The sequence below is a fragment of the Microcaecilia unicolor genome, chromosome 10 (assembly GCF_901765095.1).
Source record: "Microcaecilia unicolor chromosome 10, aMicUni1.1, whole genome shotgun sequence".
Classification (NCBI taxonomy): Eukaryota; Metazoa; Chordata; class Amphibia; order Gymnophiona; family Siphonopidae; genus Microcaecilia; species Microcaecilia unicolor.
In genome coordinates, this window is record NC_044040.1 from 122,883,157 (window position 1) to 122,907,869 (window position 24,713).

A 24,713-nucleotide genomic window follows, 5' to 3' on the forward strand; every position below is an offset into this window, starting at 1 on the left:
CATTTATATATTGTTTCTAAACCCCTCTAGCCCCCCTTTCTCACCAGATGGTAAGGAATAGATTGATTACCCTGTCTTGAACTAATTATCTCTACACATTTACTCAAAATATCAGTTACATAGGTTTCAGATATTTCCTAAACTGACCTACGACCTGGGGCCTCTCAAACTAGACAATGTGGCACCTATCTCTTGCATTTTATTATTATTCAATTCTCAGATTCCCAGTTAACTTAAAATACTAACCGGACTCTGGCATTCATTAAGGGGCCAAGGGGCCAGTCCTACACTTAACTATAATCCATCAAGGAGAAGAGTTGACTTTTCCTGACCTCTTTCACCTAGCTAGGACTGTGGATAATTCAAACCAGATGATGACCTCTTAAAGTGCAGACAAATCTCACTTGAAAGTCAGACACTGAATTGAAAAGATATTTTACATAGAGAAATAGAACTTATTAATTAAACAGAATAAAACATATTTTAAAATAAGCAGAATCAGAATTCCTTATAAGACAAAATCTAAATTATCACCTATTTCCTTCTCTCTAAACAGCATTCAGCCTAATCTTTTAAAACTGCCTGCTTGCTGATCCCCTCGAGACTGTCCAGTATGCCTTACTTAGAATGGCATCCAGATGTGGTTTATTTATTATGCCTATGAACTAGCATTAACAATCCATCACTCAAAAAGGGACAAAGAAAGTTTTATTTCTCTCTGACCTTTCTAACCTCTAGTCTAGCAAAAGCTAGACATTTGAGTAATTAAAACCAGATGGCATTCTACCACTTGCAGGACTGAACCAAAGTTAAACAGAATTAACAAATTAATATGTTTTCTCTGTCCAGGCTGCCTCAACAGAAATGAGAACATGTATAGAAATGGAAATTACAATGGAAAGTTGGTCAGGGCAGTCTCCCAGTTCTCTGGCGTGAGGCCAATAACGCTGCACACTGACCAGCCTCCTATCTGGCAGAGAAATATTATATAGGGTTTCTTTTCCCTTTCAAGACAAAAAAGGGAGCACAAGGGGGAGGGATTGTCTCACCCGCTTAGTTAGCATCTTACAGTCAGTCAGGATCTCTAGTATCAATAAAATACATAGAATCTGTTTACATTCCCTTTGAAGATGCAGTTGGTCTCTTGTCTAAATATTTTTGGATATTATATCTCTTCTATTCATATTTTTATTCTAATTCTAAAAAGAGGAGGCAAGATATTCTAATTCTAAAAAGAGGAGGCAAGAGTTAATTACTTTTCCTTCTGACAGCCCAGGTCATTCTTATTCTAAAGACAAGAGTTAAAAACTGCTTCCCTTTAGAGGTGTTACATCTCTCTGTCAGCTCAGACCCTGTGTTTATGTCATAACATAGATCTCCTTGTGTTCAAAGAGATGAGTAATAGGACTATTGCTGCCTGGCATAAAGCTATTGCTATAGGCTCCAGAGATCTGTATGTCAGGGAGATATAGTGTTTGATCTAGTTATTCTAGGCAGAGAAAGAAGTCTTCTGCAAGTGTTTAAGATGTCTTCTGCAAGTGTTATTCCTCTCACTGTTACAAGATAAAGTCAATCTCATTTGCTTTGAAATAATCTTATACAAAAGACCTGGGAAAGACTTCTGTCTGCAGTATTCCCTGAGGCCTGACCTTGCTCAATGAGAGAGATTGTGGGCAATCAGATTTAATCACCTGACTTGGCAAGAGAGGGGGGGTAGAGAGTGTTGCTATTCCAGCAAGCTTTCCCCTGTTTTTGGAAAGAGAAAAACCTCCATTTCTCCCTGTCCAAATATGAGGAATTAATTCTGTATATTAAAATAATTGGAGGCCTTCCACCTCCTACAACAAAACGCACTGTCGATATTGGTTGATAATTACTCAGATTTGCAGAATCTAATGTAGTTTTTTTCAACAGTGGTTTCACAGTAACCTGTTTACAGAAATCCGGAAAAACACCCTCTCTTAAAGATGTATTTATAATCAAAGTTATGGAGGGAGCTATCTGTTGGTCTAATTCCTGTAACACCCCAGAATAACAGGGGGTCACATAAAGACCATGTATGTGTAATTGACCTCACTATTCCTTCAATCTCTTTAACAGCCATCAACTAAAAAAAAGACCATGGATTGTCTACCACCAGCTCTGATGTTCGTTGTTGATCTTGTGAAACCACACCATCTTTCAACTTCTGTACCTTCCTGAACAAAAAGTCCAAAAACATATTAACATCTTGCCCTTTAACAATCGCCTTTCTTTTTTATAACCATGTAACAAAAAAAATCACTGTCTGAAACAACTCCCAAAGTCTATTCAATGCCTCTGCTACCTGTTGTTGATAATACATATTCCTCAAATCCTCATACAATTGAGTATAGTCAGTTAATCTAATCATATACCCATCATAATCATCAGCATCTTTGGATTTACACAATTTCCTCTCTGCCCTTCACAATTCAGATCATACTTAACAACTTTAGATGTTCTCCAAGGGCACAGACAATAATCCTTCTTAGCCGTAATTTCCTTCTTTGGAGCCCAAAGTCCAAAGCTTTATCCAAAGATTTCACCCATAAATCCACCATCTCATCCACAGTACTTGTACTATCAAACCACAAACAAGGAGCACAAGCATCCCACAAATCAATCGTTTCAAAACGTGATCTATTTTCTAATTGCTGATGATGGATCCCACAACCTTTTTCACTTCTATCCAAAAACAAATCAAAAGATATGTGTGTGGTCCAACCAACTAACAGCATCAATTTTAGGAGTACTCAGTAAACCATCTAATAGTATTGGGGACAGAAAAAAAATCAAATCCAAAACATGTCCCACCAGATGTGTTGCCTCATTAATCACCTGATGCACAGACACATCATCTAACAAGTGGAACACTATCCGCCTTATTTTCGAAAGTGATGGGTGCCCAGATTTTGACCCAAAAGCCATATAGACGTCTCCATGAGCAAAGGGCGCCCAAACCTAATAATCGAAACAGGACTTTCAGTGCGCTCTGAGCGCGCGAACGCCCAGGTACGGACGCCCTAACAAGGGGCGTGTTAGGGGCGGCGTTGCGAGATGGCCACCTCCAACGTATAACGGATAGCAAAATGGTTTTGCATGGGCGGGAACATGGGCATCATTGTTTAGACCCGAAATAAAAGCGACCACAGTAAGGGGGAAATCGTCTTTAGACCCATTAGCGATTGTGTGGAGTTGGAGAGTGGCGAGATCGTTGTTGGGAGAGCTGAATTGTTGGTTGCAGAGAAAGCTGAGTGTGTTGAGTACCTGTTACCTTTGTCTGTGTGCCCTAGTTGGAACGTTTGCACCCTCACCTGCCTCGTGTGTGTTTTACCTGTTCACCTTTCCCTACCTCTTCTAGCCCCCAAACCCAGATACCACTACTCCCTATCAGCCCTTCCCCTCACCATTGACTGTTCCCACGTTTATATTGTATTCTCTTACCTCCGTTTGTCTTTTTCTCCCCTGTACTGCTGCAGCTGTGTGTGTGAGCACAGTTATTCCCTGTTTGGCGAGTGAGTCACCAGAGGGTGTGGTGGGAGTGAGCTTCTGTGTGGTGCTGTTGTTTGACTACTACTACTACTTGCACTGGTGGGGAAATGGAGGCACTAAATTCACTGGCGGCTTGCATGTTGGAGGAAGAGGCCACAAACCACAGGAGGTACTCACGGCCCCAAGTGTTCAGGCCCGCACCACTTTCTTAGACCTCACTGACCAGCAGTGTCTGACAAGGTACCGTTTCGATAGGGCGACCATTCAGCAGCTTTGTGAGCTGCTCCAACCCCTCCTTCAGCCCAGGACCCGTAGAAATAACCCCATCCCTGTCCACCTCAAAATCACTGCATCTCTCTCTGTTCTGACCAGTGGGAGTTTCCAGTCTGTATTAGCTGTTAACACAGGTCTCACCCAGTTTCTGGATGCTTTCCTTACCCACACCTCTCACTGCATCACTTTCCCCAGCACCCCCCAGGCCCTGCACAACAACATGGCTGCCTTCTATGCTGTATCTCACTTCCCCTCAGTTACAGGTGTGATTGACTGCACACATGTGTAAGAGAGTAAGACAGACTGTGTGAGTCCAAGAGTGAGTGTGTGTGATAGAGAGACAGAGGGATTGAAAGTGTGTGTGTGTGTGTTTGTGTGTCTGAGAGATACAGAGAGTGTGTGTGGTGAAGTGATTTCCATGACCCCCTCCTTCCCTTGCTCTCCTTATGTCTGTGTTGCAGGCCCCGCCCCCTCCCTTTTCGGTCCTACTTGAAGACAGAGATTATTGTATATAGCGATGTTGCCCTGCCTACCTTTGTTTCATGTTTGTTTGCATTGGCCAGCACAGTGTTAACTATGGAGGGAGGGTGTGCACGGCTTTCGTTCTTTTTTTTCGCAACGCCAGCTGATTTGAAAATGAGGAGGGAGTCTGTTCAGCACTTCACTGACAGCGCCGGTTTTTCTCTTTTCTTCTCGTGGGAAGGGCAGCTGAGCATTTTCTTTGCAGGTAGGCTTTTCACCGCTTCACTGCCGGCACCGGTGTTCCGGGGGGGGGGGGGGGGTTCAGCGCTTCACCCACTGCTTCTTTTTCCCGTTTTTTTTTTCTTCGGTTTCCCGTTTTCTTTGAGTCTGTGTGGAGGGCGGAGCGATGACGAAGATACGAACAGAGGGCTCCGATGACGGGAGGGCTCTGAGGGCGGGGCTTTGAGAGTGATTGGTCCAATTCCTGTGGAGGGCGGTGCTATTACAAAGGAAACGAACACTTCAGGGCTTCAGGCTTCACTGCAACGCTGGCGGCTTCAGAACGTTAGATGTGCTTTTTATTTTATAGGATATATATATATATAATTTTTTTTTTAATATTTTTTTTTAGATTTTGCTCACACCTTTTTCAGTAGTAGCTCAAGGTGAGTTACATTCACATACACTGGATATTTCTCTGTCCCAGGAGGGCTCACAATCTAAGTTTTTACCTGAGGCAATGGAGGGTTAAGTGACTTGCCCAAGATCACAAGGAGCAGCAGTAGGATTTGAACTGGCCACCTCTGGATTGCAAGACTGGTGCTCTAACCGCTAGGCCACTCCTCCACTCATATTAAAACTGTTTTTTGTCTAATAGACCAGACCATTCATTTATACAAGCAACCTTTAACAAAGAGTCAGCCATGTCATTTAATCCTGTAATAGGCACTTCCAACAAAGAATTTGTCACTCCTGGACTATCAACGTCTACAAACGTTAACATTGTTTAAATTCCCATACCTTCCCTGACCCGCTGGTTCCCTGTGGAAGTCAGGACTCAGTTTAAACTTTGCACCATTATTTTTAAAATCATGAATGGCGAGGCTCCATCTTATCTACCTGATTGGATTATATTTCTTCATAATGGCCCTGTTTATAGTATCTGCAATCAGACGTTATTACACTTTCCATCAGTAAAGCAGATTAAATTACAAAAAATGTTTGATTCTTCACTTCACTATCAAGTGATTCTACTATGGAATGCGTTGCTTCCTTCGATTCATGGACTTACATGTTATTTAGAAAGGCGTTAAAAACTTTGTTATTCAACAAATATGAAGTATTTAAAAATTAGATTGTGTCAGGTTTTGAGATTGTAATTCCTGGGTTGTTGGTTTGTCCAGTGATTTTGAACATTGTAATCTGCATAGAACTGTGTAGGTATTTGCGGAATAAAACAAAAAAAACAAAAAGGCACACAACTGCTTACAAAACAGTAGATGAAAAACAACAAAGCAGTGGAATCAAATGTATTTATTGGAACAATACCCGACGTGGCCACGTTTCGCCCTCAGGCTGCGTCAGGGGTATAAACTATCAAAAGTGTATGTAAATATATCATACACACTAGTAGTTCCAAAATCTAGTTCCACTTATCTGCTACTTCCAACTAAACTGATATGCATATCAGTTTAGTTGGAAGTAGCAGATAAGTGGCCACGTCGGGTATTGTTCCAATAAATACATTTGATTCCACTGCTTTGGTATTTGCGGAATAGAAGTCTTGTATAATATAACATAACTTATGCCCAGGCTGAGTTAACTCTGGAGGGTCGTATCATGGCTCACAATATCAGAGCCATGGCTATGCCAGATGCCCAGATCCAAAATACAAAACAGGGAAATCCTCTACGATGACGAATCACAGCAGGCAGAAGTGGAGACTCCCTCAATTTGCAGTCTATTTTTCTTTAACTTCTGATTTGTTATTATGCCTCATAAGCATATTTCACACTGTTGTCGCATCTATGGCTTCACTACCGTTAATATATTATTATTTGTTATATTTGTATCCCACATTTTCCCACATATTTGCAGGCTCAATGTGGCTTACATAATACCATGAAAGCATTCGCCAAATCCGGTACAGGATAGGTACAAATGTTGTATTGGGATAGGGAAGATAAGATTCAATCAAGTTGGGTTGAGGTAAAAGAGTTCAGTAATGTCCAATACGATCTTTAATAGTGAAGTGTTGCAGGGTTGAGTCATTTAAGTTGGGTCATTCGGATATGCCCTTCCGAATAGGTGAGTCTTTAATGACTTTCTGAATTTTAGGTAATCATAAGTTGTTTTCACCACTTGTGGCAATGCGTTCCACAGGCACATGCCTATGTAAGAGAAGTTGGACGCATGGGTTGTCTTGTATTTTAGTCCTTTGCAATTTGGGTAATGGAGATTCAGGCAAGACCGTGATGAACTGGTACTATTTCTAATTGGGAAATTGATTATGAGCTTATATTGGAGAACGTGTCATGCATCAGGGTTATATCTTATAAATGTTTTGGTAAAAACTATAGTTTGATACATTTGGTTCTCAGTTTTGGACTTTTAACAACATTTTAACATTTTTAGTTATATTTTGGATGGTATTCTTCTTTCCCTCCTGTTTTTCTGTAATCAAGTGTTTCTGATGAGGCTCATTATCATTATCTTAATTATTATTCAAGATGTCAAATACTATTCGTTTTTTTGTGCTGTTTAGTCTGTAACATATAAACAATCATAATTTCAAATTCTAGTAAAATTGTTCCGTGACCTTATCTCTTCTGATTAGTGTATCACATTATGTTTTCTGGCAAAATACTGGTTAAGTTTGCACAAGACTTGCTCAACCGCGATTCGGTTACATTTTTTCTATGCCGTAGTTCTTTTAGATAGATATCATTGTGACATAATGTTTGCTATTGGTCTTATCCCTTTTTTTAATAAAAGTTTTTACTTTAAAAACAACGTAATCTTTTGTCATCAGTTTTTTTTTTATGTTTCAACACTTTTATTAAGATCCAACTGACAGTGCAAACATTACACCATTCACAAGAAGTACAAACATAGGCTTGCAGTAAGTTCACACCCTCCAATACTAATCCATACTCTATGGGATTTTTTACATGTACAGAACACTCAAGAATACTTCAAAGTAAATTTATGTTTTAGGTGTAATCCCCTCCTTCCCTGTCCCCCTCCCCCCACCCCCTTCCCATGAATCCATCCCCCACCCACTACGATGCAACTAGATTCTCCATAATAAGGCACATTTGCATCCAAGTAATACATCCTATACCTTCCCCCCTCCTTTAAACTCCCCCCCCTTAAAAAAAAAACAAACTTATAAACCGTTTAACACTGAGCTGCGCGCGCGTGGAGTCAGAGACTGGATATAGGGACCCCAAGTCTCCAGAAACTGTGTCCTCTTCTTCTATGAGGGTCCCACCGCCCTTCGCTCATGCAATAAAAGATTGTGAAATCTGTTCCTCCAATGCCAAAAATCAGGTGGGTCCGCAGAGACCCACCCATGCATAATCACTTTTTTCCCCATCAAACAGTTTTGTCATCAGTTTTATTTTTTTATTATATTCTTTTTCTCTTTTGGCTTTTTTTGCGTTTGTTCAATCAATTCTTCTATATTCCAAATTCAAATACGCAATTTTCCTCCTTTTCGTATCTCATGTCACTAGTGGATTGAAAACCAGTAAAATATACTATTATTATTCTTGATTTGTTCATCAACATGACACCCATACCAGTTATGGCATATTGATTGTTGATTTTTTTTAATTTCTTTTAATTATTGTGAATGTTTTTAATTAATCCTTTATTATTTTTTCTAATTCTAATTATTGTGAATGTCTTATTAACTCACATTTTTTTATTTGTTTTTTTAATTGTTCTTTTAAAGATACATGTGCGCTGGTATTTTTTATATCATTTTTTATTTTTTACTGTGTACATTTTTCTTTCTTTTTATCGTATATATATGATAATTTTTATTATTCAATTTGCATGGTGATCATTATGTACATGGTTTGAATTTCAAACCTCAAAATTCATATTCTTTTGCATACAGTTATACATGTTTGTTCATTGTTTCTATTAATATTTTATGATTTTTCACCCATAGATTATATTATTTGACCCCTGATGTAGGCGCTTGCATGCGTCGAAACACGGCCCATGTCGGGTCCTTCCTTTATTCATATCAATAAGGACTGTTGGATTCATATCTCCAGTGGTGATTCGTCTTTGGTCAGCCTCTACTTTTGCCTTAGGGTTACCATATGTCCGGATTTACCCGGACATGTCCTCTTTTTGAGGACATGTACAGATGAGTTGCGGGCCTATCCTAGCCTCCCCTTCCCTTACTTACTATCTACTGCCCTGGTGGTCTAGTGACCTCTTCGGGGCAGGGAAGAGCCCCCTCTTTCCTGGCCGGAGCGCTGCCCTTGCCCTGCATCCTTCCTGTTGCTGTGACGGTCTCAGAATTCAAAATGGTCGCCAAGAGTTGAAGCGGCCTCACGAGACTTCAACTCTCGGTGGCCATTTTGAATCCCAAGACCGTCACAGCAACAGGATGCAGGGCAAAGACAGAGCTCCGGGCAGGAAAGAGGGGGCTCTTTCCTGCCCCGAAGAGGTCACTAGACCACCAGGGCAGTAGATAGTAAGTGAGGAGGGGAGGGGAGGTGACCCGGGGGAGGGGAGGGGAATATGTGACCCGAGGGGAGAGGAATATGTGACAGGGGGCGGGGCGAGGATGCAAAAAGGGGTGGGACAGGGCGGGGCACGTGTCCTTTTTTTTTTGAGAGGACAAAATATGGTAACCCTATTTTGCCTGCTGTGTCAGATGCCAACCTGAGATCAGCCTCCATAGAGGAGAGTTGTATGACTGCAACGTAGTCTTCAGTCCACTCATTCACATCACACTACTGTCCAGAACAAAACTCCAAACCCAATAGCCGGTTTAGTAAGACAGTCCTTCAGAATTTGAGGCCTAGAATCCAACTCCACCCCTAGGCCTATCTGTTTTGGTTCCAGGCTCTCCTTGTCTGTTGCAGGCCATTTCTTTCCCTTTTTTCTTTCGGATAGCCGGGTAGCTAGAGAATCACATCAGTTAGAATACCACATCCTATTTGTCCTCAAAGAAAACAAAGTTATTCACCTGTAGCAGATGTTCTATGAGGACAGCCCCACCCTATCCCCTCACAGTTGCATTCTGTCAGCTATTATATTAGAGTGCCCTGGTCCTGGCACAATGATGGTGGGTAGGAAGACATGTTCATGCACAGCAGGCCACTTCCAAAGGCTTCTAGAAAACAGAATGCTGGAGAGTGTTTCCATACCAGGGCTCTGTCAATGATGTGACCCATCAGTCAGAATATCAAATACACCAGTCCAACTTAAATAAATGTAGTAGTGGGGTCATTCATACATGTACCATATAACACCCAACACTAATCAAAAATTGTCAAGCCATCATATCACGTACTAGGTTTCTAGATCTCAGGGCAACTTTTTTCACCCTGACCACTCAATCCACTGTTAGGGGGATGAAGGGGTTGTAATATTGATGAATAAATAGTCACCAATGAGGAAGAAGGCAAACTACGTGTTGAGTGGTCTGTGTGAAAAAAGTTGCCACCGAGTTCTAGAAAACTAGTATATGATATGGTGGTTTGATAATTTTTGATTAGTGTTGAGTGCCATCAGACAGAATAAGCATCTTGCTGTCCTCGGAGAACACCTGCTACAGGTGAGTAACTTTGCTTTATCATCTTAGAATAGTTGAATGACATGGAAGATTTGCTTTCTAGAATTAAAAATAAAGTTTTTAAAATGGGTTTTAGAAAAGTCTGTGGTACATTTCTTCATCAGTGGAATCTGCAGGGGCTAATGGTATGTGTAAAGTGGACAAAGATCAAACCTGGCTTTCTGACTTAGAAAGTTAATGTTCTTGGACACTTGTCCTCTAATTCTATAAAAAGTGCTAAAACTGCATGCACAAATTTGTTAACATACCCAAATTGCACACACAATTTAATTGAGTAACAATCTAATTAGTTCCAATAATTGGCATTTTAATGAGCAATTATTGGCACTAATTTGACTTGACGTATGCACCTAAATTTTAAGCATGGCCCAAAAAAGGAGGCTTGGAAATGTTAGGGTAATGGGCATTTCGTCGGCATGGTTTTGAGTTACATACGTAATTATAGAATATGGGGCTCCGCATGTAAATATAGGCACAGGCATTTGCAACACGTTTTTGTTAGTGCAAATGGCAGCGCCTAAATTTACACATGACTCCTAGGTGAAAGTGAAGCACAGTTTATAGAATAGCTTTTTTGGGGGCGCCATATGTAGAATTCTCTACTTAATGTGGGCCTCTTCAGCAGTTATCTTATAACTCATTTCTTCTCCAGATGTCCTGTGGAAATTAAGAGTAGAAGCAGAATGAATATTCCTTTCCACATTGGCAGTGCAAAAGGAGAAGATGGCTTAGAAAAGAAGTTCCTGGATAAAGCTGTAGAACTTGGCATGGTATCCCTGAAAGGCCACAGGTAAATGTGCAAGACATAGGCATGTGTAGTGTGGTGTCACAAAAGGTCACAGTCTCGAGCATATTCTTTCCCTTCTACTAAATAATTAACCTGTTTCATGCCCCCAAATAACTAACCTGTTTTATGCCCCAATAAAACTACTCAAACAGGTGACAGGAAGCATCCTGTTATCGCTATTCCAAAAGACTAGGCCTAGAAAATGAATGTTTTATTCTTTCAGAATTGTTTGTTCTATGAAATACTTTATTAACATAAATTTTGAGGGGTCAGTATTTATCGTGGTTTAAGCAGGTATGAGAGGTTCCTGCCCACTTAAACCACAGAGTGGTCTGGATGCTGAATACTGGCTGTAACTGCCCAAGTGGAATCTGGGCAGTAGAGTGGCAGTCTGTGAGTAGAGTCAAGGAAGGGCCAGGAGTTATGTGGGTACCAGCTATATTCAGTGCCGGTGCCCGCATAGGTAAGTGGTCTGAGACTGTGGCAGCTTAGCTATGTGGGTGCCGGCCAGTGCTTTTTTGTAGAAAAAAATGTGCCTGTACTCATTATGGTCGGGGTCACCACATATGGCTCCACCCCTTTTATAGCCACACCCACATTAGCCACACCCCTTATACCAGCCATGGCGCATATAAACAGACATCCTTGAAAATATTATACTAGTATGGGAGAAAAAAATAATGTGATTTTTTTTCATTATAAATAATTTCTGTAAGCTGTTACAGCTCCAGTATACCCAGTGCAAAATAAGACAGCAGATGTAAATTCTCAAATTGGACATATTCTAAACACTAAAATGAAAATAAAATGATTTTTTCTACCTTTGTTGTCTGGTGACTTTGTTTTTCTATCCATATTGGTCCGAGTCTCTGATTCTGCTGCTCTCTATCTGTTCTCTTAACTCCATTTCCAGGGCTTCCTTTCCATTTATTTCTTTACTTTCCTCCTTTCTTCTTCATTTCTTGCCCTACATCCATAAGTAAAAGCTGGGTCCTCCTCCGTGGAATTGACTGGAGGAGGTATAACGTGGATCTAGCTTTTGCCTGTTTTCTCCATCCATGTGCAGTTTTTCTCCTCTCTTCCCTTTCCCCTCATGGCCATCCATGTGCATCTTCTTCTTTTTTCTTTCCTAACTTCCATCCATATCCAGCACTTCTCCTCTCTCATCCCCTCCATCCATGTTCAGCATTTCTCCTCTCTCTTCCCTCCCCTGTATCTATATAAAGCAATAATTCTCTCTCCCCTCTCCTCCATCCAAGACCAGCATTTCTCCTCTCTCCCCGCCAACTCCTCCATCCATCCATGTCCAGAGAATCTCTCTCCCCTGCCCTCCCCTCTCATCCATGTCCAGCGATTCTCCTCTCTCCCCTGCCCTCCCCTCCATGTCTGATTCTCCTCTCTCTCCCCTGCCCTTCATGTCCAGCGAATCTCTCTTCGCTGACCTCCCCTCCCCTCCATGTCCAGTATGTCTCCTCTGCCCCCTGCCCTCCCCTCTCATCCATGTCCAGCAATTCTCTCTTCCCTGCCCTCCTCTCCCCTCCATGTCCAGCATGTCACCTCTCCCCCCTGCCCTCCCCTCATCTGTGTCCAGCATGTCTCCTCTCCCCCATGCCCTCCCCTCCATGTCCAGCAATTTTCTCTCCCCTCCATGTCCAGCATGTCGCCTCCCTCCCCTGCCCTCCCCTCTCCAAGTCGCGGCGAACCGGAAGTGAAGGCAGCGCAGCAGTGCTCACTGAGGCAGGCACGCAGGCAGGTTCGTCTCCTCTTGCGTTGCTTCCCTCTTAGCGCTTCCCGCCTTGGAGGGCGGGATGCACTGAGAGGGAAGCGACGCGAGAGGAGATGAACCTGCCTGCGTGCCTGCCTCAGTGAGCACTGCTGCGCTGCCTTCACTTCTGGTTCGCCGTGACTTGGAGAGGAGAGGGGAGGGCAGGGGAGGGAGGCGACATGCTGGACATGGAGGGGAGGGCAGGGGAGGGGAGAGAGAATTGCGACTTTGAGTAAAAGATTTTGGAGCGCTAGAGCAGGAACAGAAGGGAGCGGGCAAGTGAGCCGGACCTCAGGAAAAAGGTGCCGGTACAAAAAAAGCACTGTATGTATCCCTCATTAATAAGTCTCTGACTCTAAAGTTTAGCAATTTCATTAAAGCAAAATATATTTTCACATATCACAAACTCTTCCTATCCAAGGAGAATGTTTTATATAAAAACAAACACAAAAAAAGCAATCAGATTTTCACTTACCAGCTCTTCAACACTATGCCAGCTAAACTTCCTCTTTGAAACTAGTGTTGGAACCATCAGCCAATGAAATGGCTTTTAGCTGTAGCTATCCCAGGTTACCTGATAATTATGCACACATCATTGCAGTCATGCCCTCCTCTCAGTGTACATGCTCAGAAAAAAAAAAAACTTTGAACCACTTACAGATTTTAACAAACAATTACACTATTTATTTTTTATTTCTCCCCAGTCTCACTTGCACACCTCCCTCCAAACCTGTTCTCTTTAATTTGAATGTTGTTCAAGCTCACCCTAAATGAGGAGTTCTTCCCACACCAAAGACATATATAGCACTGGTTGTATTTTTTTAAGCAACTTCAGCAGAGCCTGCCTGCCTCAGTGAGCACTGCTGCACTGCCTTCACTTCCGGTTCGCCCTGACGTGAAGAGGGGAGGGCAGGGGAGAAAGGAGAATCACAACTTCAGGTGAAAGATTTTGCAAGTGAGCAGACCTCAGGAAAAAGGTGCCGGTACGCTGTACCGGCACAAAAAAAGCACTGGTGCCGGCAATGAATATCAACCAGCACCTGCATAACTTCCAGGTAGCAACCTGTACTCCTGTCCCTCCTAGACTTCCCCAACAAGAGAAGCCCCCAGACATGACCCAATCACTCTTCTAACCCCCCACCCAATCAAGAGAAGCCCCCCTTCCTGCACCTGGCCTACCTTATTTATTTATTTGGATTTTCTCACACCTTTTTCAGTAGTAACTCAAGGTGAGTTATATTCAGGTATACTGGGTATCTACCTTAACATCCCTGGCAGTGTAGTGGGTAATCTAGGCAGGAGCAAACTCCACTCTCTTCTTCCTCTGATGGATCTGGCTGAAAAATGGCTGCCTCAAACCATAGTCATAGTCCCGTGGTACTACCACCACTAGGGGTAAGCCTTCTATATAAGGTAATTTTATATATGTTTGTTGTACAGTAATATGAAAGGATATACAACTTGCTCCCAGCACACCATCTTCTCTCATTGGCAGTGGCAAAATGGGCAAAGTGGAAGAGGGCCAGTAGAAGAGTCGCACAGTGACTGTCTTTTTGTGTATGGTGTACAGCGCTGCATATGCCTTGTAGCGCTATAGAAATGATAAGTAGTAGTAGTAGGGTGGAACTATAGCTTGGTACAGTCCTGGTACTGTTAACTGCCAAGCAATAAATGATTGGCAGTATAAAAAAAAATAAAAATGTACAAGTATACACTGCTGCTGCTCTAAATGAGGGTAAATGTTATCAAATAAATATTACTCCCCTGTCTAATTCCCAGCTCCTTTATTGGTGACTCAGGCCCCGAAGCTCCAAGTTTACTGTGCTGGGTTTCTGCATCGCTTTTACTGTTCGCAGTAACAGCTACCGATAATCCTATGCAAATGTATTACAGTGAGCTCATTAGTATTAAAATGAGCATTCTGTGTGATGCACAGACATTCCCCTGCAATGCACAGAAAGGAGCACCTACCTTTAACATCCAAAAATTTCCAGTAGGTCTAGAGCTGTCATTGCATGAAGGCAACTTCTCAGTGGAGCAGTCTGCTTGCATTTTCTAATAGTATCTGCATTTGTGTGTGAAATGTGCCATGTGCATGTGTCCCCACACATAGCAGTAGTGTTGAAAAGTTGTCATAGAATATTTTTTATCTGCACATGTGTGTGAAATGTACCTATATATGCGTGTATTATATGTGTGTGTGTCTCCTGAACATCAGAATAGTGTTAAAAAGTTGTCGTGGAACATCACTGGATGCATACCTACGACGTGGTTGTTGCATTTTTTTTTCTTGGGCATGAATAGTACATTGATACTTATCAAGAGATTGTTTTGCGTATGTGCTAGGCGCTTTCCCTACTGAGTCGCTTGCAGAATTTCCATGCATCTCATTTGTATGTGATTTCCTTTGAGCATCGGTTGATGTTTCAAAATCAGTAAATTCAACCGTTGGTATAAACACATGCGGTATTTAATGGCGACTTTGGAGCATCGGGGCTTTAGAATGGTGAGTTCGAATGGCCTTTTAAGCACTTGGGCTTACCTAAGACAACTGGAGGATTGCTACTAGTCTACTCACTCATATGAAACTTTTCTAATGCTGATCATTCCTGGGTAAATATGAAGAACTTGTGACGTGGAGGGGCATTTTCGATATGACGTCTAAGTCCGATTGTTGACATTTTGCACAAAACGTCCAAAATCCAAATAGGAAAGAAGGTCATTTTCAAAGAAGAAAAATGTCTATCTTTTTTTTTTTTTTTTCAAAAATACTGTTTTGAACAAGATTTTGTGATTTAGACTTTTTGTTTTTGGTCCATTTAAAAAAAAATCTGAAGAGGTGTAAAACATACAGATTCATGTCATTGGGATGTACGACGAGTCAGCATTTTTAGTAGAATAGTCTCCCAGACATCCCAGGAGAGCAGTGGGGCACTCCTGTGCACTTCATACAAATGCTTCCAGGTACACTTCTCACCTTTTCTCCTTGCTCCCTTATCTTATCCACTGAGCCCTCCAAAACCCACCCAAAATCCACTGTCTCCCAATGTAATAGCCCTTATGTGTGAAGGGGGCACCTATATAGGAGTACAGTAGGGTTTCGATGACATTGGGAGGGGTCACAGTTCATAAGTGCGATAGGTAGAAGGAGATAGGGACCTGGGTCCCCCACTGTGTACTGCACCGACCACTACACTCCAGGGACCTGTATGATGCTCTAATAGACCTGACTAACATCTGCAGCCGTTATTGGAGGCTGGTAAGTCATATTTTTCCCTTTTGGGGGGGGGGGGGGGTGAGAGGGGGTCAGTGACCACTGGGAGGGTATTGAGGGGTCACCCCTTATTCCCTTCAGTGGTCATCTGGTCATTTAGGACATCTTTTTGTTCCTTATTCGTTCTGGAAACAGGACTAGACCAAAACGTCTTGGTTTTAGTCCTGGACATTTTGGTTTGTTCCATTATGGCTGTAAAATGTCCAAGTGTTAGGCATGCCCTAATCCCACCTTCGAAACGCCCCTGACACGCCACCCTTGTGATTTGAACACACTTTTGACAGACTTCATAGAGAAATGTTTAAAAATAGCTTTCAAAAATACTGATTTGGACGTTTTGTGAGGAAAAACATCCAAATGCCGCTTTATGCACTTTTTAGATGTTTTTCTCTTCAAACATTAGCCCCAAAGTCATATAGGGAGTAATTCTATATTTATATAGGCCGATAGTAACATAGTAAATGACAGCAGAAAAAAACCTGCATGGTCCATCCAGTCTGCCCAACAAGATAAACTCATATGTGCGCATTTTTGTATATACCCTACTTTGATTTGTACCTGTCCTCTTCAGGGCACAGACCGTATAAGTCTGCCCAGCACTATCCTCGCCTCCCGCCACCAGCTCTGCCACCCAATCTCGGCTAAGCTCCTTAGGATCCATTCCTTCTGAACAGGATTCCTTTATGTTTATCCCACGCGTGTTTGAATTCTGTTACCGTTTTCATTTCCACCACCTCCCGCGGGAGGGCATTCCAAGCATCCACTACTCTCTCCGTGAAAAATACTTCCTGACATTTTTCTTGAGTCTGCCCCCCTTCAATCTCATTTCATGTCCTCTCGTTCTACCGCCTTCGCACCTCCGGAAAAGGTTCGTTTGCGGATTAATAGTTTTCAAATATTTGAACGTCTGTATCATATCACCCCTGTTTCTCCTTTCTTCCAGAGTATACATGTTCAGGTCATCAAGTCTCTCCTCATACGTCTTGTAACGCAAATCCCTTACCATTCTCGTAGCTTTTCTTTGCACCGCGTCAATTCTTTTTACATCCTTCGCAAGGTACGGCCTCCAAAACTGAACACAATACTCTAGGTGGGGCCTCACCAACGACTTATACAAGGGCATCAACAGACCGAGCTCCTCGTCTTTCCTCCTAAACCCACTTCTCCTCTTCCTCCACTCTCTTATCTCTGTTGATAACACCCTCATCCTCCCCGTCCCATCTGCCCGCAACCTCGGAGTCATCTTCGACTCCTCCCTCTCCTTCTCTGTGCATATCCAACAGACTGGCAAGACCTGTCGCTTCTTCCTCTTCAACATCAGCAAAATTCGCCCTTTCCTCTCTGAGCACACCACCAGAACTCTCGTCCACGCTCTCATTACCTCTCGCCTTGATTACTGCAACTTACTCCTCACCGGCCTCCCACTCAGCCATCTATCCCCCCTTCAATCAGTTCAGAACGCTGCTGCACGTCTTATATTCCGCCAAAACCGATATACTCATATCACCCCTCTCCTCAAATCACTTCATGGCTTCCAATCAGATATCGCATACAATTCAAGCTCCTCCTCCTTACCTACAAATGCACTCAGTCTGCGGCTCCTCACTACCTCTCCACCCTCATCTCCCCCTATGTTCCCGCCCGTAACCTCCGCTCACAGGACAAAGCCCTTCTCTCAGTACCCTTCTCCACCACTGCCAACTCCAGGCTCCGCTCATTCTGCCTTGCCTCACCCTATGCCTGGAACAATCTTCCTTTACCCATATGCCATGCCCCCTCCCTACCCATCTTCAGACCTCTGCTTAAAACTCACCTCTTCAATGCTGCCTTCGGCACCTAACCGCTCGAGATATATAGAATGTCCCAATCTATCCACCCTATCAGATTAACTGTTCACTCGTCCTCTAGATTGTTCACTTGTCTTTAGATTGTTCTCTTGTCTTTTAGATTGTAAGCTCTTTGAGCAGGGTCTGTCCTTCTATGTTTAAATTGTACAGCGCTGCGTAACCCTAGTAGCGCTTTAGAAATGCTAGTTAGTAGTAGTAGTCCTTTCTTCTGCTGGTCACACCTCTCTCTATACAGCCTAACAACCTTCTAGCTACGGCCACCGCCTTGTCACACTGTTTCGTCGCCTTCAGATCCTCAGATACTATCACCCCAAGATCCCGTCCGTACCTATCAGATTCTCCCCGCCTAACACATACATCTCCCGAGGATTTCTATTCCCTAAGTGCATCACTTTGCATTTCTTCGCATTGAATTTTAATTGCCAAACCTTAGACCATAGGCGCATATTCTATAAAAGGAAAGTAGGTGCTTATTTTCCTTTATAGAATGTTAGCATAACTGGGTATATATGTGGTTAGGTGCAAGTAGTCACATCAGCCATAAAACTAGTGTAAGTGCTTGTGCCTAACTGCTGGAAATATGTGTATAATATTCTAAGTTATGCACTTAAGTGGGAGCCCCACCCAGACTCTGCTCATGTGTATTCTTACCTGTCAAATATGCACTATGTAAGATACACATTTATTTACAGAATAGTGCTTAAGCAGATTTTTTTAAAATTTCTGATGTATGTGCACACATGCATGCTTATATGCAGATATTCCAAACATTTATGTACATAATCGGCACACAAATATGAGCACTTACTTTATAGAATTACCTCATAATGCTAAAGAAGCCTTATTTCTTTCCTTCAGGGTCACTTAAAAAAGTTAAATTAGTCTTCTTCCCATTTCTAGTGGTTTAACATTTGGGGTAAAAAATAGGTAAGGTCTTGAAGCTTTTGACCAAGGTTTCACCTTTATCTCCTGTTTGTCAGAATTCTCTGTTTCTGTCCAACTTCATCTGCTGTGGTGGTGGTAGAAAACAGCAGATCAGACAGGAAATCTTTATCCCAAGGTTTATTCACTATAGTAGATAAAATACAAACAGAAAAGCCCAACACAGGCTGTGTTTCGCCCACTGAAGGGCTGCGTCAGAGGCTCAAAAGTAACCAAGTGGTGTGAAATAGTGGTTTTACCAGCTTGGTTCCATTCTCTCAAGGAAAGCAGCAACACCACATTCTAGCACAGACTACTCTGGCAGCAATTATATTCAAACAGTACACATTATGGCACAATATGCTACTTACAATGTCAATACAATATACATCAAAACATGTTAACAGACAGGATTAGGGGTGAGACAGGAGTAAGTGGAACATATAAAAGGTAATGCATTTGATATACCATTTTTCTGTGGTACAACATATTACATACAGGTACTTTCTCTGGCTCCAGTGAGCTCACAATCTAAGTTTTCGGGCACTGAAGGGTTAAGTGACTTGTCCAGGGTCACAAGGACCCGCAGTGGGAATCAAACCCAGCTCCCCTGGTTCTCAGCCCAACACACTAACCATTAGATTACTCCACTACTAATTTAAGATCAAATTGCACATAGAGTCAGAAAATGTGCGAGAAAATGATTTCAGCTAGAGTAGGCAGTAGATATTTGCAGCTTGTGTGTGTGACTAGCTAGTTAGGTGCTTCTTCCATTAAAGGCTTGGGAGAAGAGCCAAGCTTACACTTTCTAGAAGTGATCAAGTGCTAGTTGCCTGCTGAATCTGAGGGGCACTGTTGTCAAGCTGACAGCAGACCTTAGCAGCATGGCATTCTGGGCTGCTGGATACCTACAGAGGACTGGGGGAGATCTTTATGGTTTCACTAGGGCAGTGGTGTGCTGGTAAATGTTTAACAACAGGCTCTCTCCCCGGTCCCCCTCTGCGCCCCTCCTCCCAAATTGCAGAGCTGGCTATAGCCGGGGAGAGAGCCTGGGGGGAGGGGGGGGTGGCAATGCATTACTCCAGGAAAAAAAAATTAAATGATTCCAGGTTCCAATCTAATTCATGTTTAATGTGCAATAAAATGCCATAAATAAGTAAATAAATATAAACTTTTAGTGCTGAGCACCTGATTCTCAAAGTGAACATATTCCAAACACTATAATGAAAATAATATGATTTTTTTCTACCTTTGTTGTCTGGTGACTGTTTTTCTGATCATGCTGGCCCAGTATCCGATTCTGCTGCTATCTGTCCTCTTAACTCCGTTTCCAGGGCTTCCTTTCCATTTATTTCTTTCCGTTCCTCCTTTCTTCTTCATTTCTGGTCCTCAGCTTCTGCCTATTTTCTTCATCCATGTGCAGTTTTTCTCCTCTCTTCCTTTTCCCTCATCTCATCTCCTTCCTCACTCTTTCCTCCCCTCCATCCATGTCCAGCATTTCTTCTCTCTCCCCTCCTCTCCCCTCCATCCACCCATGTCCAGTGACCCTCTTCTCCCCTGCCCTGCATGCACTCATACCCAGCGACCCTCCCCTCCCCTGCATGGACCCATACCAGTGACCCTCCTTTCCCCTGCCCTCCATCCACCCATGTCCAGCAGTGACCCTCCTCTCCCCTGCCCTGCATGCACCCATACCCAGCGACCCTTCTCTCCCCTGCCTTGCATGCACCCATACCCAGCGACCCTTCTCTCCCCTGCCCTGCATACACCCATACCCAGTGACCCTCCTTCCCCTGCCCTCCATGCACCCATGTCCAGCAGTGACCCTCCTCTCCCCTGCATGCACCCATACCCAGGTGACCCTCCTTTCCCCTGTCCTCCATCCACCCATGTCCAGCAGTGACCCTCCTCTCCTCTGCCCTCCATCCACCCATGTCCAGCAGTGACCCTCCTCTCCCCTGCCCAGCGACTCCCTTCTCTCCCCTGCCACCCCTCCCGAGTTGTTCACCGGTGACTTCTCCTCCCTCCCTCCGGATCCGTCCCTCACCGACCTGACTCTTCTAATTCTTCAGGGCAGGCAGTCTTGCCTGCCCGCTACCAGCGCTGACTCTCCCCTGCCGGTTCACGCTTCAAATTGGCCGTCAAGACTTCCGCAGAAGTCTCGCGAGGCTGCCTCTGGAAGTCTCGGCGGCCATTTTTAAAGCGCGAACCGGCAGGCAGTGTTGCCAGGTGGGCGGTTTTACCGCCCAATTGGGTGGTTTTCCGCGACCCGCCGCGGGAAATTTTTGCCCGCGGCGGGTGCGGTTTTTGGGCTGTTTTTGGCCTTCAGGGCGGTTTTTTCGGCCGCGGGGGGGGCGGGGTTAGTGACGTTTTTGGGTGGGGTTAATGACGTTTTGGGCGGGGTTAGTGACGTGGGAGGCGGGGCCGATGACGTGGGAGGCGGGGCCGATGACGGGAGGCGGGGCCAATGACGGGAGGCGGGGCCGATGACGTGGGAGGCGGGGGCGATGACGGGGAGGCGGGGCCGGTGACGTGGGAGGCGGGGCGGTGACGGCGGGGGCGGGGTTGATGACGCGGGGGTGGGGGGTGTCAGGGGCGGGGTTTGTGTTTGGGCGGGTTTTGGGCTGTTTTTTGGGCTCCATCGGGCTGGAAAAAAAATTTTCCATCTGGCAACCCTGCCGGCAGGGGAGAGTCAGTGCTGGTAGCGGGCAGGCACGACTGCCTGCCCCGAAGAATTAGAAGAGTCAGGTCGGTGACGTGAGGGACTGGATCGGGCAGGCGATCGATCGATCGGGCGGGTGGGAGGGAGAGCCGGCTCGCACTAGGGAACAACCAGCTTGCAAGTTGGTACAAAATTTAAGAACCGCGAGCCGGCTCCAGCACACCACTGCACTAGGGGCAGATCTTGTCAGACAAATCTAATTAATTTCTTTGACTGGTTGACCAGAGAGTTGGATCAAGGGAGAGAGCTTGATGTGGTGTATTAAGTTTCAGCAAAGCCTTTGACAGAGTTCCACATAGACAACTAATAAATAATCTGAGTGCTCTTGGTATGGGCTCTAAAGTGACTGACTGGGTTAGGAACTGGTTGAGTGGAAGGCAACAGAGGGTAATGGTAAATGTAACCCGGTGGGTTTATTTAATTTTATTACCTGGGATTCCAATGATGTTTGGGGGTCCTCTGGGGCTTCCAGACATCATTGGTGGCCAGTTCCAGTTCTCCGGTGCCTGTCAGGAGTCTCCATGGGGGAGCCGTGCTTTTTGCGACTTACCCCTGTGCTGCCCGACTGAGGAGTGCTATTTCCCTGCCAGGTGCACTGAAAAGAATGGCTGAATAAAGCTTGTGAAGGGAAGACTCCGAGCATGCGTGCCTTTTTGCACATGCGTGGTAGCACTCCCTGGCCGGCACTAGGCCCGAAGTGAAGCCGGAACCTCGATTTTTGAGGTGCCCCGACAGGAGTTCCGCAGTTGCCATTGTAAATAGCGGTGCTTTGCTGAAAGGACCCAGACCAGTGGTGGAGGTCAAGCGAGGACCCTTCTGGGGACCAGGTAAGGGGTCTGGTAGCCTAAGAATTTTAGTTTATTTTTTAAATGTATTTTTTGGTCCCGTTGGGCTGGTGCTTAAGGGGTTAATTTTTGAGGGATTCTAATGGTAGTTTTGGGTCCATGAGAACCTCTTTAGGTGGCCTAGTACTTTGAAACTTTTTGAAAAAATTATTTTGGAGATTAAATGAGAAGGTTTTAGTTTGGGCCAGTTCTGAGCATTGAATTAGCTTTTTTTGAGCAGGCTTCACTTGAGGGAGTGTGTGAGGCGATGCAGAATTTTATTAGAGTGAACGTCTCTGGTTTTATGGGAGTTTTGATAGAGATTATGACAAAATATGTAAATGTCTTTAAATGTTTGTTTAAATTTATGAAAATGTACTGTATGTGTAGTTCAGCACTAAGGTTATAGAATATTTTGATCAAATTGTATAGTAATATTATGGTATTTTTTTCTAAAAATATAATTTTTTTTTATTATTTTCTATGGAGGAATTCTTTTCTAAAATGGAGACTGTGAAACATGCTAATTAGCGTCCATGCTGCAAACATCCTGTGTTCTGAGACCTCATTGGGTAGTAGAGGTCAGCCGGTGACTCAGAGTCACCATCTCCCTTAGCAACAGCTTGCCTGGGAGTGGAGAGAAGGGCTGAAGACACCAAAGAGTGAGAATGTGTGTGAGAGAGCTCTGACTGCGTGATAAGATTTCTGAGCCAGAAAGGATTTGAAAATTAGTTTTTCTGCAAGTGCATGAGAGCTGAGTGAAGGTAAAATGAGCTGAAAGTGAAAGGTGTTGGATCTAAGCAGAAAAAAAATCTAAAACTGATTTTTTTTTTTGTTACTTGTGTGCTGTTTAAAAGTTTTGTCGTGAAAATTGAGGGCGAGAGACCAAGTGAATGACTGTGTGAAACAAGTTTGTTTAAGTGGATTAATCCCTGTTAAGCAACTAGGAAAACTTGTCTCCAAGGTTTAAGGTTTGCACCCTTCTGGAGAGACCAAGTTGCTGTGGGCAGTGTGACTACGGTGTTCAATGAAGAGAGCCCTTCTTTAGTTAGGGTACAAAGTAGAAGAATAGAAGAACTATTTAGGGATACAAAATTATTATTTTGTCAGCTAGAAAGCCACAGTTATCCCTGAACCCCAGCTAGGACTGTTCTTGATGTTAGACAGGAAGAAAGTCTTTTTTGTTGATTTACTTTATGTTTCAACATTTTTATTGAAGTCAGCTCAAATAAAGTTACATAAATTGCCACAAAATACAGAACAGTGCAACATAAACCATGTTCAGTAACATCTCAATAGTTTATATATTCCCACCTCAGAAATAGGTCCAAACCCCCATCCCCCCCAACTTCTCTACCCCACCGCCCCCCCAACCCCTATGACCCTTGAAACTCCCCCCCCCCCCCATGAACCTAGGGGAACCATGAGTTATCATGATGAAAGGTTCAACCATCATTAAGAAGTAAACTACGCCCTCTAGGACTTAGGATTTGAAGGTAGGGACCCCAAATTGCCAGAAAGGTAGTTTGTCTCCTCTGGGAGAGCCTAGCATCTCTAGCCTCCCAAGATATCAACAGATGTAGCTGGTTCCGCCAATGCCAATAAGCTGGGGGATCTTTAACAGCCCAATAGTGTAAAATACATTTCCTAGCTACAAGGCACATCTTGCGGAGCATTAATATCTCAAAGCGATTCCCACCTCCAAAGGCCCCGGTACATCCAACAGTAATTGCTCTACCGTCCCCAATACAGGAATGTTCATCTGCAATTCCCAGAAACTTGGATTTGACCCCAAAACCTTCCCAAAATTGGGCAACTCCAAAACGTGTAATAAGTGCCCGGGCTCCTCCCACATTTGAGGCACTCGGGCCTTGACTACCTCCCATATGCACCAGCTGAGAAGGGGCTATGTATCCTCTGTGGATACATCTATATGCACACTCTCTCAATCGGGCGTCTGTCACTAGCAATGGTATTCTGGCTACTGACTTAGATATGTCCCATAGCCTCAGTGATGAACCCAGCTCCTTCTCCCAGGATCTTTTCAAAAGCTCATAGTCCTTGGGGGGCTGCCACTTGTTTATTTCCTTGAAAAGTAATGAAATTGTAAGCCCTCCCTCTCGTTTAGGTGAAAGAAATCTTGAACCTTACTCCCCATTGATTCCTTAAAGGTCCCTAGGCAAGGAAGCAACATAATGTCTCACCTGTCTTATAGCAAATCTATTTCCCAGGACTCTCCAACCCGACTCACCAAGTTCTCATCCGAAAGGAGCTGCCCATTTTCACCAACCAAGTCTGCTAGGCATTTAATTCCCCGCTGAGGCCAAGCATTAAAGATATGACTAGACAATCCAGGTGGAAATTCACAGTTACCTCGCAGGGTCAGGTGATCCGTCACTGCTGGGTCTCCCCCTAAATGTCTAATAAGTACTTCCCACACCACCCGGAGTGGTCTCAGCAGCACACTTGTCCCGGGGTCCCCAGGGAGCTGTCATGTTTTA

The 24,713-nt window shown here is 43.8% G+C and overlaps 1 protein-coding gene across 1 annotated transcript in view; it reads left to right on the forward strand.

Moving 5' to 3' along the window:
• Nucleotides 1–24,713, forward strand: part of PSAT1 (phosphoserine aminotransferase 1) — a 624,187-nt gene that overhangs the window by 546,973 nt on the left and 52,501 nt on the right. Inside the window, exon 9 of the mRNA XM_030216432.1 lies at nt 10,725–10,862. Within this exon, the coding sequence (XP_030072292.1) occupies nt 10,725–10,862 (138 nt within the window). The remainder of the gene's footprint in view (nt 1–10,724; nt 10,863–24,713) is intronic.